Below are 17,016 nucleotides of genomic sequence, written 5' to 3'. Positions count from 1 at the left end.
AAAGGTGCTTGAGTTTTATTTTCCCTACAAGCCTTTCCCCAGGTGCTCACCTCTTGTTTTCCAAAAGTGTGGGGGAAACAAGCTCACTTTTGCAGTGCTCCTTTTACAATATTAGAACATGTTTGCACTCATACATTATTCCTGAGCAGCCTGGGGAAATCCTAAATTATCTTTTTCTTCCTTTCGCAGTTGGACCCCCATGCATTTGACGATCGACTGAAGACTTGCTTAAGTGATCAGATAAGTTTGGATAACGAAGTGGTATGTTCCCACACAGCTCCTCTACAGAACACCAGTCTCCATGCAGATAACAACCTCTCCCTGCTGTGTGCTAGTTTTGCAGAGGACCAGATGTAAATTCAGTGACCTATCAGATTGTCATGGTCAATAGGCATTGGCAAATTCTGTCCACACTGGTCCCAAGCCTACTTCCCCACCCTGCCTGTTCCAGCACATCTGCAGTCTCAGACTAGCATACAGTGTTCAATTTGTCCATAGAGGGGAACCCAGCCACTTGCTGGCACATGATTTGTTCATTTTCTGTACTCCCAGCTTTGTGCTAATGTATCAGATTCATAGCATCAGAAGCTGCCTTGAAGATGTACCCTCACTGGTTAGTTCAAGCAGCACCTGCTAATCCCCATGTGTGTTTGTGTGTGTTGCAACATTCAGTACCTTCCCATCCCCGCCCTGTTGACACTTCTCCAAAAAGGGTTGTCCCATAGTTTGATGTACCCACTAGCTCTTCGCTGGTATGTATCCTAGTCATCTGATACCTCTCCACAGCCAGGGTTCCTAATGAAGAATAAATGAAGGTGGCTGCAATGGCCTCTTCCATACTATTCATGGGGAATAAAGTGTGACCTCTTTAATGTTTTTGTTTGTCTGTAGAAAGACTTAGAGAAGAGGCTGAGCCAGTTTCCTTCCCCAGAGGAGATGAGCAATATGGTGCGGTGGGACGTTCTAGAGGATGTCCTTGTGAAAGGGAAGAGGAGCCCATCTCCCGTGAGTATGATTTGTGTAGCAAAATGAAGATTGGAGGATAAAAGGTTTGCACATGAACGTTTTCTTCATGAAAAATACCAAGACAATGCATGCATCCTTTATATGTTGAATCTCACATCCTATTTATCCCCTTCACTTAGACCTATATTATTGTGTACAAAAAGAGTTTTCTACGTACAGTCTGTGCACCATGAAGCACATTTCTTCATCATCTTATGGCCAGTTCCAGGGGTGGGGGTAACATTTATTCTGTGCTAATTTTCAGTGGCCTCTGATCAGCCCAATGTGGGGCTTCGTTTTCTGCCTTTTGTATTTAATAAGCATGCAACAAAGTTGATGACAAGCTAGTGTATGGCTCACATAGATTGTTCTGGACCTTTCCATTCACCTCCACTGCTTGCCATCTGTCTGGTCACTATCTTGGCAGATGCTGGATGAAGATACTACTGTACAGGGCTTTATTTGTTCTGCCAGGACTCAGCCACAGCATCCGCCAGCAGTTCAGCTACAGTTTCAAGCCCAGAATACAAAAAGTAAAGCTAAATGAAAGTGCCCTTAAGCCAGATGCAGGGTGCTTTTCCCTTGCTACTGAATAACTGCAGAGTATTTTCACACATCAGGAATATTGTTGGGCGGGGTGCAAGGAAAGCTTTTGGAACAGAAAGTGATGTTTCCAAACAGACTTGACCCCCAACATCTCCCTTTAAAAAAAGAAGAAAGAAACGAAGCACTGAACACATGACATAAAAATGCCACTTTTTAAGCATAAAAATGGGCAGATACAGAGTACTCTCATGAGGATGGAAATCACAAGTTAATCTAGCTACAAGTGTTCAAAGATTGGTCTTCCTGGACATTATATGCTTTCCTGGCAGGTATCACTAATTGATCCTGGTGACATCATCTCAGCCTGGCAGCCTGTTTGTCCATACAGCATTCAGAAAGTACTTGCTGAAAAATAGCAAATACTATACCCCAATATGGGTATTTTCTGTGAAGTTGGTAATTGCCAATTGGAAGGTGGCCATGTCATCGTTTTCTGGTGCATCATGGTGAAGCCTGTATCCACATGGTTTTAAATTGGGGACAGTGTGGGAGGTGGAGGGTATCTCCGTTTTCCTCATAGGAGGTTGGCTTTGCTTATACTCTCCAGTGCTTGAGCGCATGCCTCTTCTAAAACCTCAGAAACCAACCCATCCCCTTGAACAATGCTAGTTCTACCCCCTCCCCTTTGACTGCATCCCATGGCTGAAATGAATGTGTGACTAAGAGGGGTGCTTTATTCTCCCACTGCCACCAAAAGAAGGTAAGTGGAAAGGGTCCTATGTTAGAAGCACAAAGCTGTTTGCACAAGGCCATCTCCAGACATTTTTCTGCCTGAGGCAGAACAACAAACAATACTTTCCCCCACTGGTCAAGGTCAGTATTTATCTTGTGTATGTTTTTAGCCTGGAACCTGGAGCAGACAGTGATAGTACCAGGTGTGGGGAGAACATTCCTCAAATGGGGAGCCACCCTTCTCATAAGGCCCATTCTCATGTTGCCACCCTCCGCACCTCTCTTGTTGAAGGCACACAACAAAGTTTTTCTGATGATTGCTGTGCCCTGATAGGTTCATGTGTGAAGAGGCAGTTTAGCACCTAAACAACAATGTGAGAACACCTCAGGGCTATTGTTTCGGCCCCTGAAGAACATTTAAAACAGTGCAGCTCCAAAGCACCCATTTAGAATTGTTGTAAGCATCATTAATTTCACATTTCCATAGAGTCATAGAGCAGCTAGTGTCCCATAAGACCAGATAGGGCAAAACTTGCATGCATGTTAAATGCCTGCATTTGGATATATAGCCAGCTTCCACAAAATAATGAACTGTTTTAAAGTGGTATGATAGATTCATTACTGTAGATCATCTGTGCATGTGCAAAGTACAGATCTAAAAAAGATACCACTTTACTGTAGCATCATTCCATGGCTTAATGATTGGTTTGAGGCCAGGCTTTGGGCTCTGGGCCCAGCCATTTCTTACCTCCAGACTTAAAAGAATTCAGTGAACAGCAAAATGAAATATTTAGGATTCCTGACAAAGGTACAATAGCAGGAATTCTAGAAAATTTACCCAGCTACTTGCTTTCTTACCTTTTGGGAAAATCAGCACTTGGTTGGTCTATTCTGAAATGTGCATAGAAATTGTTTCTGGCCAGTGTAATTCTTTGTTCTACATCAGAATCTCAATAGAAGGAATTCACTGCAGTGAAATATTCCCTCTTGGTTTATATGTACTCTGATTCCATGAGTGAGTCTTTCCAGTCTCTCAGTCAACATGGTATAATTGAGTGAAGCAGAGTGTTACTTTTCAGGCTGTTTCGATGTCTAAAAGCAAGTCTTCATGATGGAGAATCAGCTGTAATCCATGGGCTCCTGCTTTTTTCCTTTTTCTTATTAAGTGTAGGATCAGGTGTCAGTTTCTGCTTTTTGATCTGAACAGCAATAATATTTCAGGAACAAAAAGTAGTTCTGACTGAGTGTATGATGGCTCTTATGCATTCCTGCATAATTTCCCTGTAGATCTTGGAGAGAGGTAGCATAAGCTAACAACTGCAGAACCAGAGGGATACAGGCTAGGGATTCAAGTATTTGAGGGGAAAGGACTGGTTTATGCCATTCAGTTCTGGTCTTTATTTTCAATACCAGCCTAGACTCCTTGAACATGGCAAGTAATAGTAATGAAAGGTTGCCTCTGAGCACATGCAGATTGTCTTCCTCTCATCAGTGAGTTAACCACAGTTAACTCGCATTGTGGACAAAGGAGAAGCACTGAAGCTTATGAATGAAATTGCCCAGCCTCTGCTCCTATACAAAGGAGGGTTTATGAGCTTTTCAGTAGCGACACTGGGGCGGACTTGGATCATTCAAATTTCAGCAGCGCCTTGTGACACTTAGAATGCCATTTCCTGTCAAAGGCCTCCTAGATCTGAATCCAGCAATCTTACCTGTTGCACCACACTGTCCTTGGACACTTAGGAAACTTCAAAAGGCCATTTCCTGTGGCCTTACCCAACTAAGGGCAATCCAGTCAACACCTCAGATTGTGCAGCATGTATTGTTGGTTTGAATTAAGGATGATACAAAACCAGTTGACCTGCTTCCAAAGTGACAATGCCCTTGGACTTGCTGAGGGGTTGTGGCATTGGTGCTGGCCGCCATATTGGATTTGCTCTGGTGCAGCCCTGCAGTTGAAGGTGGTGTTCCTGACACACAGTGGACATGAGATGTTCTTATGAAGTCAACTGCAAGATGTGAGATGCCTGTGATAATGCCCCAAGCTAAAGCCACCCCTGCTTTTGTCACTCCTCTCTATATGTTTCTAGGTGACAAGTCCAGTCCAACACTCTCCAACTGATTCTGCGACCTCTCCAGAAAGCAGAGCCACTCCTGGATCTCCAGGAACTTTGCCTGGCACTCACAGAAGAGAAGGAACACCAGCTGGTGCACCAGGGGCTCCAAGAAGTGCTCCAGCAGGCATTCCTGGAGCTCAGCCAGGCCAGCCTGGTGTTGCTGGTGCTCCAGGGACCCAGCCAGGAGCTCCTGGGGCCCAGGCACCCTATCCCGGGGCACCTGGGGCCTATCCTGGAGCCCCTGGAGCCCAAGCACCCTATCCTGGGGCTCCTGGGGCCTATCCCGGAGCCCCTGGAGCCCAAGCACCCTATCCTGGGGCACCCGGGGCCTATCCTGGAGCACCCTATCCTGGGGCTCCTGGGGCCTATCCCGGAGCCCCTGGAGCCCAAGCACCCTATCCTGGGGCACCCGGGGCCTATCCTGGAGCACCCTACCCTGGGGCACCTGGGGCCTATCCTGGTGCTCCTGGAGCCTATCCCGGAGCCCCTGGAGCCCAAGCAGCCTATCCTGGAGCACCTGGGGCTTATCCTGGAGCACCTGGGGCCTATCCTGGGGCTCCTGGAGCCCAGCCTGGTGCTCCTGGAGCCCAGCCTGGTGCTCCTGGAGCCCAGCCTGGTGCACCTGGAACCCAAGCACCCTACCCTGGGGCACCCGGGGCCTATCCCGGAGCCCCTGGAGCCCAAGCACCCTATCCCGGAGCACCTGGGGCCTATCCTGGGGCTCCTGGAGCCCAGCCTGGTGCACCTGGAGCCCAAGCTCCATACCCTGGAGCAGCCGGGGCATACCCTGGGGCACCTGGGGCTCTACCTGGAGCACCTGGGGCCCAGCCTGGCGCACCTGGAGATGAAACAGCCTATCCTGGAGGCCTGGCACCCTATGCCGGAGCCTATCCCGGAGCCTATCCTGGAGTCCTTGGCGCCCAGCCTGGTGAAGCCTTCCCTGGAGGCGCTGTCATTCCATGGATACAAACTGGATTTCCCGGACCCCCTCCATTCTATCCTGGTTCTCCTGATGCCCAAGCTGGGTACCTTGGTCAGCCTGGGATTCTTTGGCCCAGTCCTCTTGGTTACCAGCCTGGTGAGGGGGCTGGTGCGCAGCCTGGAATGCAGCTTGTATTGCCCCCTGGGCCTGTCCTTGGAGCTACACCTCCAGCATCTCCGCTGCTCTCCGCCCCAACCCCCATGCCACTGTCCGAGTCTGGCTCCACTTTGGCCCCAGCCCGCTACTCTGAGACTGTGGATGCCCTGCGGTCTCTCGCTCAGCTGACGGACTTGTACTATGCTCTGCGAGACCAGATCAGCCTCCTAGATCAATTCAAGTGTGGCTACGCCGATCTCCGCAGGCTGCAAGACTTCCTCACAGATGCACGTATGTATCACGTGTGTATCGGTTTTCTGGGTTTCTGTTTTAAATGGCACATATCTGGAACCTGCTTCGGCAAATTTCCAACAGGTTGGGCAACCATTTTTTTCTGGGAAGGAAAATCTAAAAATGTAAGCCCACCCAAATGTTTGGAGGGTTGATTTGGGGGTTAGAGCTAACCAGGAGCATGCAACCTTTTGGACGTTTCCTGGCAGCATTTCTTGGGCAGTATGGCCAGTGATGATGGGCATAATGTCTGGAGGGTCAAAGGTCACCCATCCATATGAGTAATGAGCATGTTCAGTGGGCACACTGCAGGGAGGCTAAATGGAGAAGCATTGAGTAATCTGGAAGGTAGCTTGGCTGGAACAGGAGCTTTCCATGTTTTAATTCCTACTTGTATACAGTCATACCTTGGTTCCCGAATGTAATCCATTCTGGAAGTCCATTTGACTTCCAAAAACATTAGAAAACCAAGGCTCGGCTTCCCATTGGCTGCAGGAGCTTCCTGCACTCAATCGGAAGCTGCGTCAGACGTTCGGCTTCTAAAAAACATTTGCAAACCAGAACACTTATTCCGGGTTTGTGGTGTTCGGGAGCCAAAACAGATGAGTACCAAGGCATTCGAGAACCAAGGGACAACTGTATGTACTAACAGCGAACTTTCGTTCTGTGAGTGCTGAATCTTATTTAACTAAACTGGCATCATCCACCCACAAGAGGGAGCTATAGGCTTGTTTGTGGGGAGAGGGGGGGGACCCCAAAGTTTGCAACAACAACAACAAAAACTGAAACCCCCAAAACAGTGTGCACTGATACTGTTCAATGCAGTTGGAATGGACTGTCCCTAAAGAAGTGGGGGGGATGGGATGGACCATCCCTACAGAGGGCATGGCTGTTTGACTGGAGCCCTGAATTGGGCCCTACAATGTTTTGTCACCTGATGGCTCACTTGTATATATTTATAATTCTACTGTGTTTTTGCTGGATAGTTTACCGGAACATTGCTCTCATCCCACCTGATCTTCCTGAAAAGCTTGCTGCACTCCAGGCCATGGAAGAAGACATGAAAACTGAGAAAGAGAAGGTAGGGGACTGTCAGGGAGAAACTATGCTGCCTTATTTGCAGCAAGAATGTTTTCAATCAGGTTTTCATATAAGAGGTAATTTGCCCAGTCCCAAGAAGCATCCTGTTCTTAGAAGCCATCAAAACATATCCAAAACATAAAGTTCATTGTATCAGCACTCAACCTTTAAAGCGTTATGAATGGAATATATTTTGACCAACTTCCTAAACACCAAGGTGTGTGTGGGGGGGACTTTCTTGAAGTTGCGCAGTCAATTGACCACCATTGACAAGCACCCCCAAACCCAGCCCTCCAGATGTTTTGGGACTACAACTCCCATCATCCCTAGCTAACAGGTCAGGGTTGATGGGAATTGTAGTCCCAAAACATCTGGCGGGCCAAGTTTGGAGATGCCTGCCCTACTACTTGAAACAAGCTTCTGAGTATCAGAAATCCAAGCCACTTAAATTGAAAGCTGAGATTTTGAGAACTGTAAGCTGGTTTGCATGCTACTTTGACAGCAGAACTTGTAGAAATGATTTTATATTTCTGATTTCCTGCAATTCATCATTTCTGAATTACAGTGATGTTTGTTAGCTACAGGAGGTACCAGGTGCTCACAATTCCTACCATGGATGAGATCAGTGAGACGCACTTTAGTGTGTTTTTTTTCTGTGCTTCTGCAAACTGCAATTTAAAATAGAATTTGCACTAGCTGCTTGAAGCTCAGTGGTGTACCACCTAACTTCACCAGGCTTAGTTTGATCCTGCATCCTGCTGTTGTCATTTCCTTGAGTCTCCTGCTGACGCTTTGTCAATTGCTCAGGGTCTAGTTTTGCTTGGTTGTAGCAGTAAACATGTGCTGAAAATAAATCTGCCTTCAGGATTGTTAGAGGGGATTGTTATTTAATTATAATTGCCCCCCTTTTTTCCTGAATATGATGACAGTATTCCCAATGTCAAGCTTAAGCTTTCTCTCCTTTTTTTGTAATTCTTAGTTCCTTTAACAGGGGAATTCATCGCTCTACTATTTTCCCTTTACAACATTACTATTGCTCAAGATCTTCATTTAAGAAACATATAACCTTTTCAGTATATTCACAATGTAGTCATACAGTTTACTTTTTGTTGCTGTTGTTGAGGTGTCTTTAAGGGTCTTTAAAAGACGTGCTCTGTTTTATTTGAGATATTATGGGTGGTGGTTAATCTTCAGCCTGATTTTGTGACTCTAAACTTGAAACTCAGCCAGTACAACCCCAGTGTTGTGAATCATGATGATGCTCCAGTTACCAATGAATCAGTTTAACATTCCTCATAGGAAGCACTTTCTTAATCTCTAGAACTGAACCTTAGCTCTGATATATGTGGATGTAAACTATCTATTGTTTACAACACGGGGAGGTGAGGATGTGCCCCTTTCTCCCAGGGACTTTCCATAAAGGAAAATTAGTGTTTCATGACCAAAGTTCTTCAAGGCAAGTATGGCTTTTGATCCCCCTACCCCAATTGTGATTCTAGTTAAACAAGATCCAGAATGTACTTGAAGGAGAGCTGGCAGAAACAGATGACAAACTGGAAGGAGCTGGTCAGATCAACATGCAGATAGGTTTTCTGAGGTAAATAAGTAGCCACTATACTGAAGGAAGCAACCTAGTAGGCGAGTCCAGTCTCAGTCTTATCAGCTAAAACATTGGCCTACCATGTTTGGTGTCACCACAACCAGCTTAATTGTGGAGTTACATACAGTGGGAAGCCCGAATGGGATCTTTACCAGTTAATAGTTCCATGGAAGTTGAGTGGTCTTTCTCAAAAGTGCAGCTGAAATAAGATGCCACAAAGAATTCCTCAGTGAAAATTAGAAATGGTTTGAAATTTCACTGGCTTTCTAGCATATACACACTAAAAAAAAAAGAAGAAGAATTCAACTGAATTTTTTTCAATCATATTTTGGAATGTCATCAGTATTCTTTCCCCCCAGGCAGATTAAATAGAAAACTCTGTGTGTGGAGCAGCTTTTTCAGACCTGGTGCCCTCCAGATGTTTTGGACTATAACTTCCACTAGCCCCAGCTAGAATGGCCAATGATCAACTTCCAACGATGGGGGTCATAGTCCAGCAACATCTGGAAGGCAGAAGGTTGGCAAAGTAGCTCCTTCGCTTTATAGCACCAATGTACACACAGAAGAAGGGATGCGGGTGGCGCTGTGGGTTAAGCCACACAGCCTAGGACTTGCCGATCAGAAGGTTGGCGGTTTGAATCCCGCGACAGGGTGAGCTCCTGTTGCACAGTCTCTGCTCCTGCCAACCTAGCAGTTCGAAAGCACATCAAAGTGCAAGTAGATAAATAGGTACCACTCCAGCGGGAAGGTAAACGGCGTTTCGGTGTGCTGCTCTGGTTCGCCGGAAGTGGCTTAGTCATGCTGGCCACATGACCTGGAACCTGTACACCGGCTCCCTTGGCCAATAAAGTGAGATGAGTGCCACAACCCCAAAGTCGGCCACAACCGGACCTAATGGACCCTTTACCTTTACACACAGAAGAGATTTCAATCACAACCACCCAAACCCGTTAATTTGTAACATAGTTAGAAATTACTTAAAACATTTTTATGCTGCCATATATATATATATATATATAGTTATAGTTATAGTTATAGTTATAGTTATAGTTATAGTTATAGTTAGTTAGTTATAAAATAATTATAAAATGTGAATGTGCAGAAATGAGTTTTGAGAGATATTGTGACAAGGCCAAACTCTTAAAAGGTGTGGGTACACCACAGAAAGGTCTTGCATCCCCCAAATAAATCATGTGTGGGGAGATAGGGAGGCCTAAGCAGCTGCTTAAGACTGGACCCAGTAGATGGAGCTGAGGCTTGGCAGAGGTCAGCGTGGAAGCCCCTTTTCCACTTCTGGCATCCCTCCTGTAAAAGCACACCATACATTTAAAGCACCAGTATACCACTTTAACCGTAGTGGCAGGCTTCTCCCAAGGAATCATGGGGGTTGTAGTTTGCTAAGAGTGCTGTGAGTTGTCAGCATATGAGTGCTTGTGAGAAGATCATGGATGCTACTGACATGCAGTCCCTCCAATAGTATGTCTCTGGGTGTGAGGAAGTGTGATGTGACTTCATTGTTTTTGGGGCTTCCTTTGTTTTATTGACTGGCACCTTCTGAGGGCAGGAAAAACGATCACCTCACTTCACTCTGCCCCCACATGTAACTAGGATGACTCAGTTATGGTTTGGCAGTGTCTGCATCTAGCCCTTGGGTGCCAGCAAGGAAGGAAGGAAGGACTCAAATGATGGACTCGGTCCATATTGTTCCTCTCGTCAGGAGCTTAATTACAATTGTGTGGGAAATGGCCCCCATGCCTCTTATTGTAAGTGTGAATGTGCTGAGGAGCCCAGCACTCCTGGGTCAGAATCTCTGAAAGAAGGAACACTGTGTAGATATATTGTGACTCTTATAAATTTTGATGGATTCGCCGTGTTTTGAAATATGGAACATCTTTTATGTTCTATTGTACTCACAGTTTTCTCATGTTAATTTTTAAAAGTATTAAAAGTTTTTCACAATGCAATAAGATAACAACTACAAAAACTACAAACAGAACAAGTAGAATGTGGAGAGTGAACTTGCAGTTTTCTAAGGGACAATTGCCATAAAAAACACCTGGCATTCCTAGGAGACAGTTGTCATTTGTAAACCTTAGAAAGAGATATTTTAAGCTCCACACCCCCAAACTTAAAGTTCTCTAATTCACAGCCATGAAGGCCCCTGCAAGTGGTCTGTCTTCCTCAAATTGATTCTACATTTCTGGAAAAAAGTAGCTAGAAGTCAAATTGCCAGGATGATTTCACATATTGTTGAGGCATTTTGCAGTACAATGTGACTTGATTACAAATAAATATGCCAAAGCAAACCCCCTACTCTCGAAAGCAGGCCAAGAAGGTGCATTTAGGGAGTTGGTTGTGGTCTAGTTTCAGTGACCCCAGTTTACCCCAGAACTGTGTTGTGTTTCTGATTTCCTAGAGACCCACACTCCAAAAACGACTTTCTTTTTCCTGTTTGGTGAGTAACTCCTCTCTATTGTTGTTGGCTTTGCGGTACAGAGCAACAGTGCAGGATATAGAGAAAGAGCTAAAGGAGCTCAGAAACAAGCAGGATACGGGGAAAGCCAAGCTGGAGCAGTCAGTGACCGACACTGCCATCTACCTGCAAGAACAGGTCAGCGAGTGGAAATGTGAGGTCTTTCTTCCTGGCTGGCAAGAATCAGTCACATGGTTTCCCCTGGCCATTAGTTTGGTTTCAGGTCCCTTGCCTGTCAGATCTCCTCTTGAAACATATGTGCTTTGCAAAGGCTCTGTAGAGGTGGCTCTTTCACAGTGAGAAGAAAAGCATGAGGCTTTCTAAGGCAAGAGCCAGACAGGGCCAAATCTGCTTGGAAATTCTAGGAAAGAAGATTGGTCTAAGTTCTTCTGCTGACTCCTTAAGCTGACAGCCACCTTGTAGTTAGCCAGGAGGAGTAACAGTAAAGAGGGAGTAAGAATCCCTTGCCAGTGATCAGCTTGCCAGACATGCTTCTTCAGCTTACCCTGAAGAAGTACACTCCTAAAATTGTAACTTTCTTGTACTGTTGGGTTCAGCTGTGTCATTGGGTTTGCTAAGCAGGAGTTTGCAATGATGCTGTCCTCGATTTAATAAGCATGCCCTGCTGTGATGTGGGGAAGCCCACAACCCTAGGAACAGTTTTGATCTAATTTGGGAGGACTGATTCCACTTTTACAAGTAGATAAGTAGCTGAGAGTTCTCTGGGCTGGCTTAGGATACATGTCCCTGCAGGAACCCCACAGTTGGTACACGGACAGCTGCCTGTTTTTATTTTTAATGAAAAGCTCTCTTCCTAATGCTCCAGATAAGGGAGGCTGACTCAAGCTCTGGCTGCTTCTGCTCAGTGGGGCAGACTCTGGTTGCCTTGCTTTCCTGCTGCCTTGCAGGGCCTTTTGTTCTGGAGCTGCCAGTGTTTTGAACCGGCCCCTGTGGCTTTCTGCTTTTAACAGCCATTTGTTTTGCAGCTATGAGCAGGTATTAATCTTTGGCTCCATGTTGTGTAAAGCATCACCTGCTGTTTCCCACATACCGAACCTCTTCTAGAGGTATAGAGAAGGAGGCCACACTGTCCTGTTCCTCTCCCCCAATGGTAACCCTGTTTCTTTCCCATGGCCATCCAGCTTAGTTTTTTGGAATGCTCACTTTCTGCTGTTTTTGTGGATTTGTAAGGGAAGTCCTACCCACCCATAACCTCTTATTGGCTTCCCTCTGACAGTCAGATGAGAAGCGTGACTTTTGACCATTCAGCATCAAAGGTGATGAGATTAGTTCATTTGTCCCCCCCTCCGCCACCAAGCATCCCCTAAATCATCTATGCAAGCCCAAATGTGGGAATTCCCAAATAAAGTGATGGAGGAACCATGTCGTCAACAGGCCAAATCCCAAAGGAGGTTTTCCCCAAAGAGAAATGGGGTTCTCTAAGCCTCTGTCTGCTCCTGAACACTTCCACATTTGAGGAAGCTGTGGGAGCTCAGACCCAGTGGTGCTCCCTACATTTCACGCTGTTGGCTTAAGACAACCTGAGTTACTTTGAAAACTGAAGGGCAAGGTGCTAAAATGCCCCGGGTTGCTTCCAATTAGCGATTGCAACAATGAAACTGTAAAAAGGTTACCAAATAATTACTAAAACATCCACTGCATTAAGCAGATTGAAGAGGCATGGACTAGTAAAACGGTATTTGCTTGGGGAACAGAAAGGTTCAGCAGGAATAGATCCTCGGTGGAGCAAGCATTCCACAGTGGGGTGCCACCACGAAAAAGCCCTTTCCCCCAGCCTCACTTCTAAAGTCAGGAATACCCAGGGAAGGGCTTCAGAAGGAGATCTTTGGGCAGGTTCCTGCTGCACTCCCCAGGGAACCCACTCCTGCCATGCATTCTCAGGGAGCTTCAGAGCAGCTGCAGAAGCCAAGGGCCTCACGTTTCTGACACCTTTACGATACCCATTTGTAAACAGATGCAACTTTGCCATGAGCCACACCAGATGGGAATGAGTGAAGTGCAGAAGGGTGGCAGTGTAGCTACAGCCTGATCCTAAAGGGGTCCGTGTTAACTAAAATGGCATCAACAGTGGCACAGAAATCCCAGGCAAATGCCCTTGGCAGTAAGAGATATTTGTGAGCGACTGTGTAGAGGCAGGGGGAAAGGGAGGGGACTGTAAAATGTCCTGTGTTGGGCAGTGAACCGGCACATGGTGAAATAAGTGCCACTCCTTGGCCACCGAAACCTCCATCCGCTCCCCTTGACAGCCAGCCTGAGAGCTAAACCAGAGATTGCGCTAAATGCATCTGTTCAAATTGCAAGGGGGCAAGGACCAATTTTCATTGGACTGCAGAATGTGCAGAAGATTGGCTTAACTCTTACAAACCCCCATAGTCCTAACAAAAATCATTTTCACAAATCTTGCTATTAACTCTGTGTGTGGAAGAGCTCCTACTGACACCAATGAAAGCTTCCCTTCCAGAGTGAATAGAAACTTTGGCTTCTAGGGTATATGTCATGTCCATATTGGTCCGTGAGAGTTTAGCAGACCCTGCTTTCTAAAACTTCCACCCCATCTCTAGTCATGAGCTCTAGAAACTTTTATCTCTTAAGGTGCCACTGGGATTCTTGGCATTATGGTTGCGTGGCCAAACCCTGCCTGCTCCTGCCTGAAAATAATGTAATAAATTGTTGTTGGTGTCCATCTGTCTTGAGAGACAATGGAGTGGGCCAATTAGAGCAGCACGATATAGCTGCCGCCACCCGCACTCGACCCCAGTTCTGTGGAAGATAGGAAACATTTTGTCTGACTCCCTTGTCTAAAGCTGGACTCCTCCTTCTCTCCCTTGCCCACAGTTAGACAAGCTTAGAGGTGTCATAGAGAACATGATGGCTTCCTCGTCCACGCTGCTGTCCATGAGCATGCCACCTACCCCGGAGCCTGGGGTGGCGCAGGTCCAGAGCACATGTGCAGCTTGCAGCTTAGATGTCAGTGAGAAGGTTAGCCAGCTGTTCAAGCGCTATGAGCAGCTGCAGGACTTGATTAACAACTTCATGTTAAGGCAGGCAGAAGGCAAACTAGCCAAGAAACCCAAGCACCGCCAGGTAAGGCCGGCGCAAGAACGTGACCTCAGGTTTCCAGGAGGAGGGCAGAGGGAGGAGTTCAGGGGGCTCTGTGTGGATGCTGAGGCCTGATCTGAGACTTAGTGGTAAGGCCTAAAGAAGGCTCATTTTGGGAGTTACGTGGTGGGAAGCTGCAGGACACTGAGGCTTGGAAGCAGAAGCTACAGAATTGTAGAAGGGTTCTCCAAATGCATGAGTCAACCTGCTGTCCTCAGACGGCATTATTCATATCATTTATTATCCTGCCCATCCCTAGAGACGGGATCTCTGAATCCCTCTCCCATCCTCCAAAGTGGGATAGAGAGATTCTTGTCCTAGGTAACATAAGCAAGGAATTAAGAAGGATTGAACAAGCCACTGTACCATAGATAATGGTTATGTCCATGGCTTTTTTGTGATTCTGTTTTCTCATATGGCATCTTTTTGTTCTTTGTGCTCTGTAACAAAGTGCCAGGATTTGTGCTTGCTTTTGTATGCTGAAAGTGCATTAATATCAGCACCTAGGGGCAGAATGGAAGTACAGTGCAACATCAATGATAACTAGGTGCAGGGGTGAGAACAACACACGTGTTTCCATCCAGAGAGGAGACACATGCAAAGGCAGAACCCACGGGTGTCTGCTCCTAAGTACAAAGTTTTTGCTTGATGGTGTACTGTCATCTTCAGGCTGTAGTTCTGATCCAATGTAGATAAAATACGCATTGCACCAAAACGAAAGGGAATTAACACACTTGGGGAGGGATTTAATTAAGGAGACCCATGTCAATGTTGGCTTTCATTACTTTGTTGCTTTTGCAACCAGGATGAAGAGATGCTCAACCAGATCCAAAGCACCATCCTGCAAGTTCAGGATGACTGTGAGAAGCTGAACGCCACTGCAGGCACTCTTGTAGAAGATCATCGCCAGAAGCAGAAGGAGATCAGTGTAGGTGATCTTGACGCCAGGTTAGAGGGTCAAATGACATGGGACATTCCCAGTGTTGTTGCTTCATGAGGATTTGGTGGTGCTTCCTCCAGGGGGAAGCAGCTGGCTCTCCTCCCTCTGCTTAAGCAAGTGCAAAGCAGGTGACTGAGGCCATGAGACTATAGCGGTGGCAGCAGTACTGGATATCCAGCTGGGTTTGTTGGCATTTGGTCCAAGCAGCTACAAATCAATAAGCATCAGCAAATCACCTCTTACAGCAGCTGTGCCAACATTTGGTATTCGGGGGGGGGGGGCAGCCTGTTCTCCAGGGGCTATCGTGTTCCCTGCCACCCAGACCCCTCATGGGAGAACCAGCTGTATAATAAGCCACCAAGTAGCTGCGAGCCAGATTATCCAAAGAAAAAGGTGTGATGCTAAGATGTGCAGTATCTTGGCTCCTTGCTGCTGTTGAAAACAACTTTGTTTTTTCTTACAAGTGGGTAAGAGTTCTACCTGATGTTCACTAAACTTTGGTAGGGTTGCCAGGGGCCCCATCAAATTACCCTGTTGCCCTTCTTGGCAAGTGAGCGTCCTCCCACCCCAACTCTATCCCCAGTATCAATTCCCAAAATGTTGAGCTAGTTGACCTAAAGCATGCTTTGTCAATACACTAGCCTACAGTCTGTTATCACTCATGAGATAGAAGCACAAGATGGCTCACTTTGGAATGAGAGTTGTGTGATTTGCAGTATTTGGACACAATGAGACCTTGCAGAACATGTGTTAGTAAATGAATATATATATATATATAATTTGAAATAAAAGTGTAGTGGGAATGAAGAACTCTGTGGCCTTCCAGATGATGTTGGACTACAAACAACTCCCATCATCTCTGATCATAGGCCATGCTGCCTGGGACTGATGGGAGATGAAGTTGGAAACATCTGAAGGGCACCAGATTCCTCTGCCCTGCTGAGTAGGAATGTGAGTCTCTGGGTAACCACCTTTGATTATTTTGCTTTGTGCTTTTTACAGATGTTGTTCAAGTCCTTGGAGAGACTAGAAAATGTAAAGGCGGACAAAGACAGCCTTGTGATGGAAATCGATGTGGTGAGGAGTTGTACTTGATAACACATCACAGTTGTCCCATGCGCATCGAGCCATGGCTTGGTGCTCCTGCATAAGCTCTGCTTGCAGAGGGAGCTAGCGTATGAAATAGATGGGGCCTGGATTCTGCTCCCAGCTCTGCAGCCAACCTGCAGGGCAGTCATTAGTAGTTTGAACAGGGATTCTGGTGTTTGCCATCCTTATAGATTAGAGGGAGATGCTCTCTGGACATGCACACTCAGAGCTACTGATGGGAAGGGCGGGGGTGATCTTTGCGATACAGATCCGACCAAAGATATGCCCCCATCTTTCCCCCTACTTTTCCAGAAAGCAGATAAGGCTGCCCTTGCTGCGAAGGTCAGCCGTAGCCAGTTCGATGCCACCACGGAGCAGTTGCATAAGATGATGCAGGAGCTGTTGAACAAGATGGCTGGGCAAGAACAAGATTGGCAAAAGATGCTTGACAAACTCTTGATTGAAATGGACTCCAAGGTAAGCAAGGCTCTTGCCTTGCCCATGATTCACAGCCAGGCCAATGAGGGCATCCCAAAGTGTCGAGAGCTTCCCATGTTTGTGGTTCAGTGCTGTGGAATGTGGCTGGGAGTACCCAGTGACTCATGCAGAAGCACATCCCTTTCTGCCCTGTTCCCAACACTTACTGTAAGTGCTTATGCTGGTGAGCCAGCCATGCATGTCTCATTGCTCGTGCCTGACCCTGCCAATTAGGTGAGCCAGGGTAGGCTGAAGGGTAGGAATACGCATGATTCCTGCCTCTAAATACTAGCTTCTAGTTTGTTTCTGGACACAATTTGAAATGTCAGCTTTTACCAGTAAATCTCTATAAACAGGATGTCTGAAGTAGGGATGGACAGGCCAGTCTAATTGTCAACCAATGCGTGTTTTACATGTGTTTACTTGTGGGTCCCATTCTATCCCATTTCTGCATCAATCTTTTTAATG

At 46.4% G+C, this 17,016-nt stretch overlaps 1 protein-coding gene across 3 annotated transcripts in view; it reads left to right on the top strand.

Moving 5' to 3' along the window:
• Positions 1 to 17,016, top strand: part of QRICH2 (glutamine rich 2) — a 42,053-nt gene that overhangs the window by 6,519 nt on the left and 18,518 nt on the right. For 2 of the 3 annotated variants that reach the window (XM_083725610.1, XM_083725608.1), the window contains exons 3-12: positions 190 to 261; positions 892 to 1,005; positions 4,374 to 5,769; positions 6,756 to 6,850; positions 8,349 to 8,446; positions 10,946 to 11,060; positions 13,779 to 14,027; positions 14,848 to 14,970; positions 15,985 to 16,059; positions 16,384 to 16,548. In XM_083725610.1, coding sequence (XP_083581736.1) covers positions 190 to 261; positions 892 to 1,005; positions 4,374 to 5,769; positions 6,756 to 6,850; positions 8,349 to 8,446; positions 10,946 to 11,060; positions 13,779 to 14,027; positions 14,848 to 14,970; positions 15,985 to 16,059; positions 16,384 to 16,548 — 2,502 coding nt within the window. The remainder of the gene's footprint in view (positions 1 to 189; positions 262 to 891; positions 1,006 to 4,373; positions 5,770 to 6,755; positions 6,851 to 8,348; positions 8,447 to 10,945; positions 11,061 to 13,778; positions 14,028 to 14,847; positions 14,971 to 15,984; positions 16,060 to 16,383; positions 16,549 to 17,016) is intronic. The other variant, XM_083725609.1, reaches the window with a different exon arrangement.

The sequence above is a fragment of the Podarcis gaigeae genome (genome assembly GCF_964106915.1).
Source record: "Podarcis gaigeae genome assembly, chromosome: 2".
Lineage (NCBI taxonomy): Eukaryota > Metazoa > Chordata > Lepidosauria > Squamata > Lacertidae > Podarcis > Podarcis gaigeae.
The sequence above is the reverse complement of the archived record's forward strand: the minus strand, read 5'-3'. Positions and strand labels throughout refer to the sequence as shown.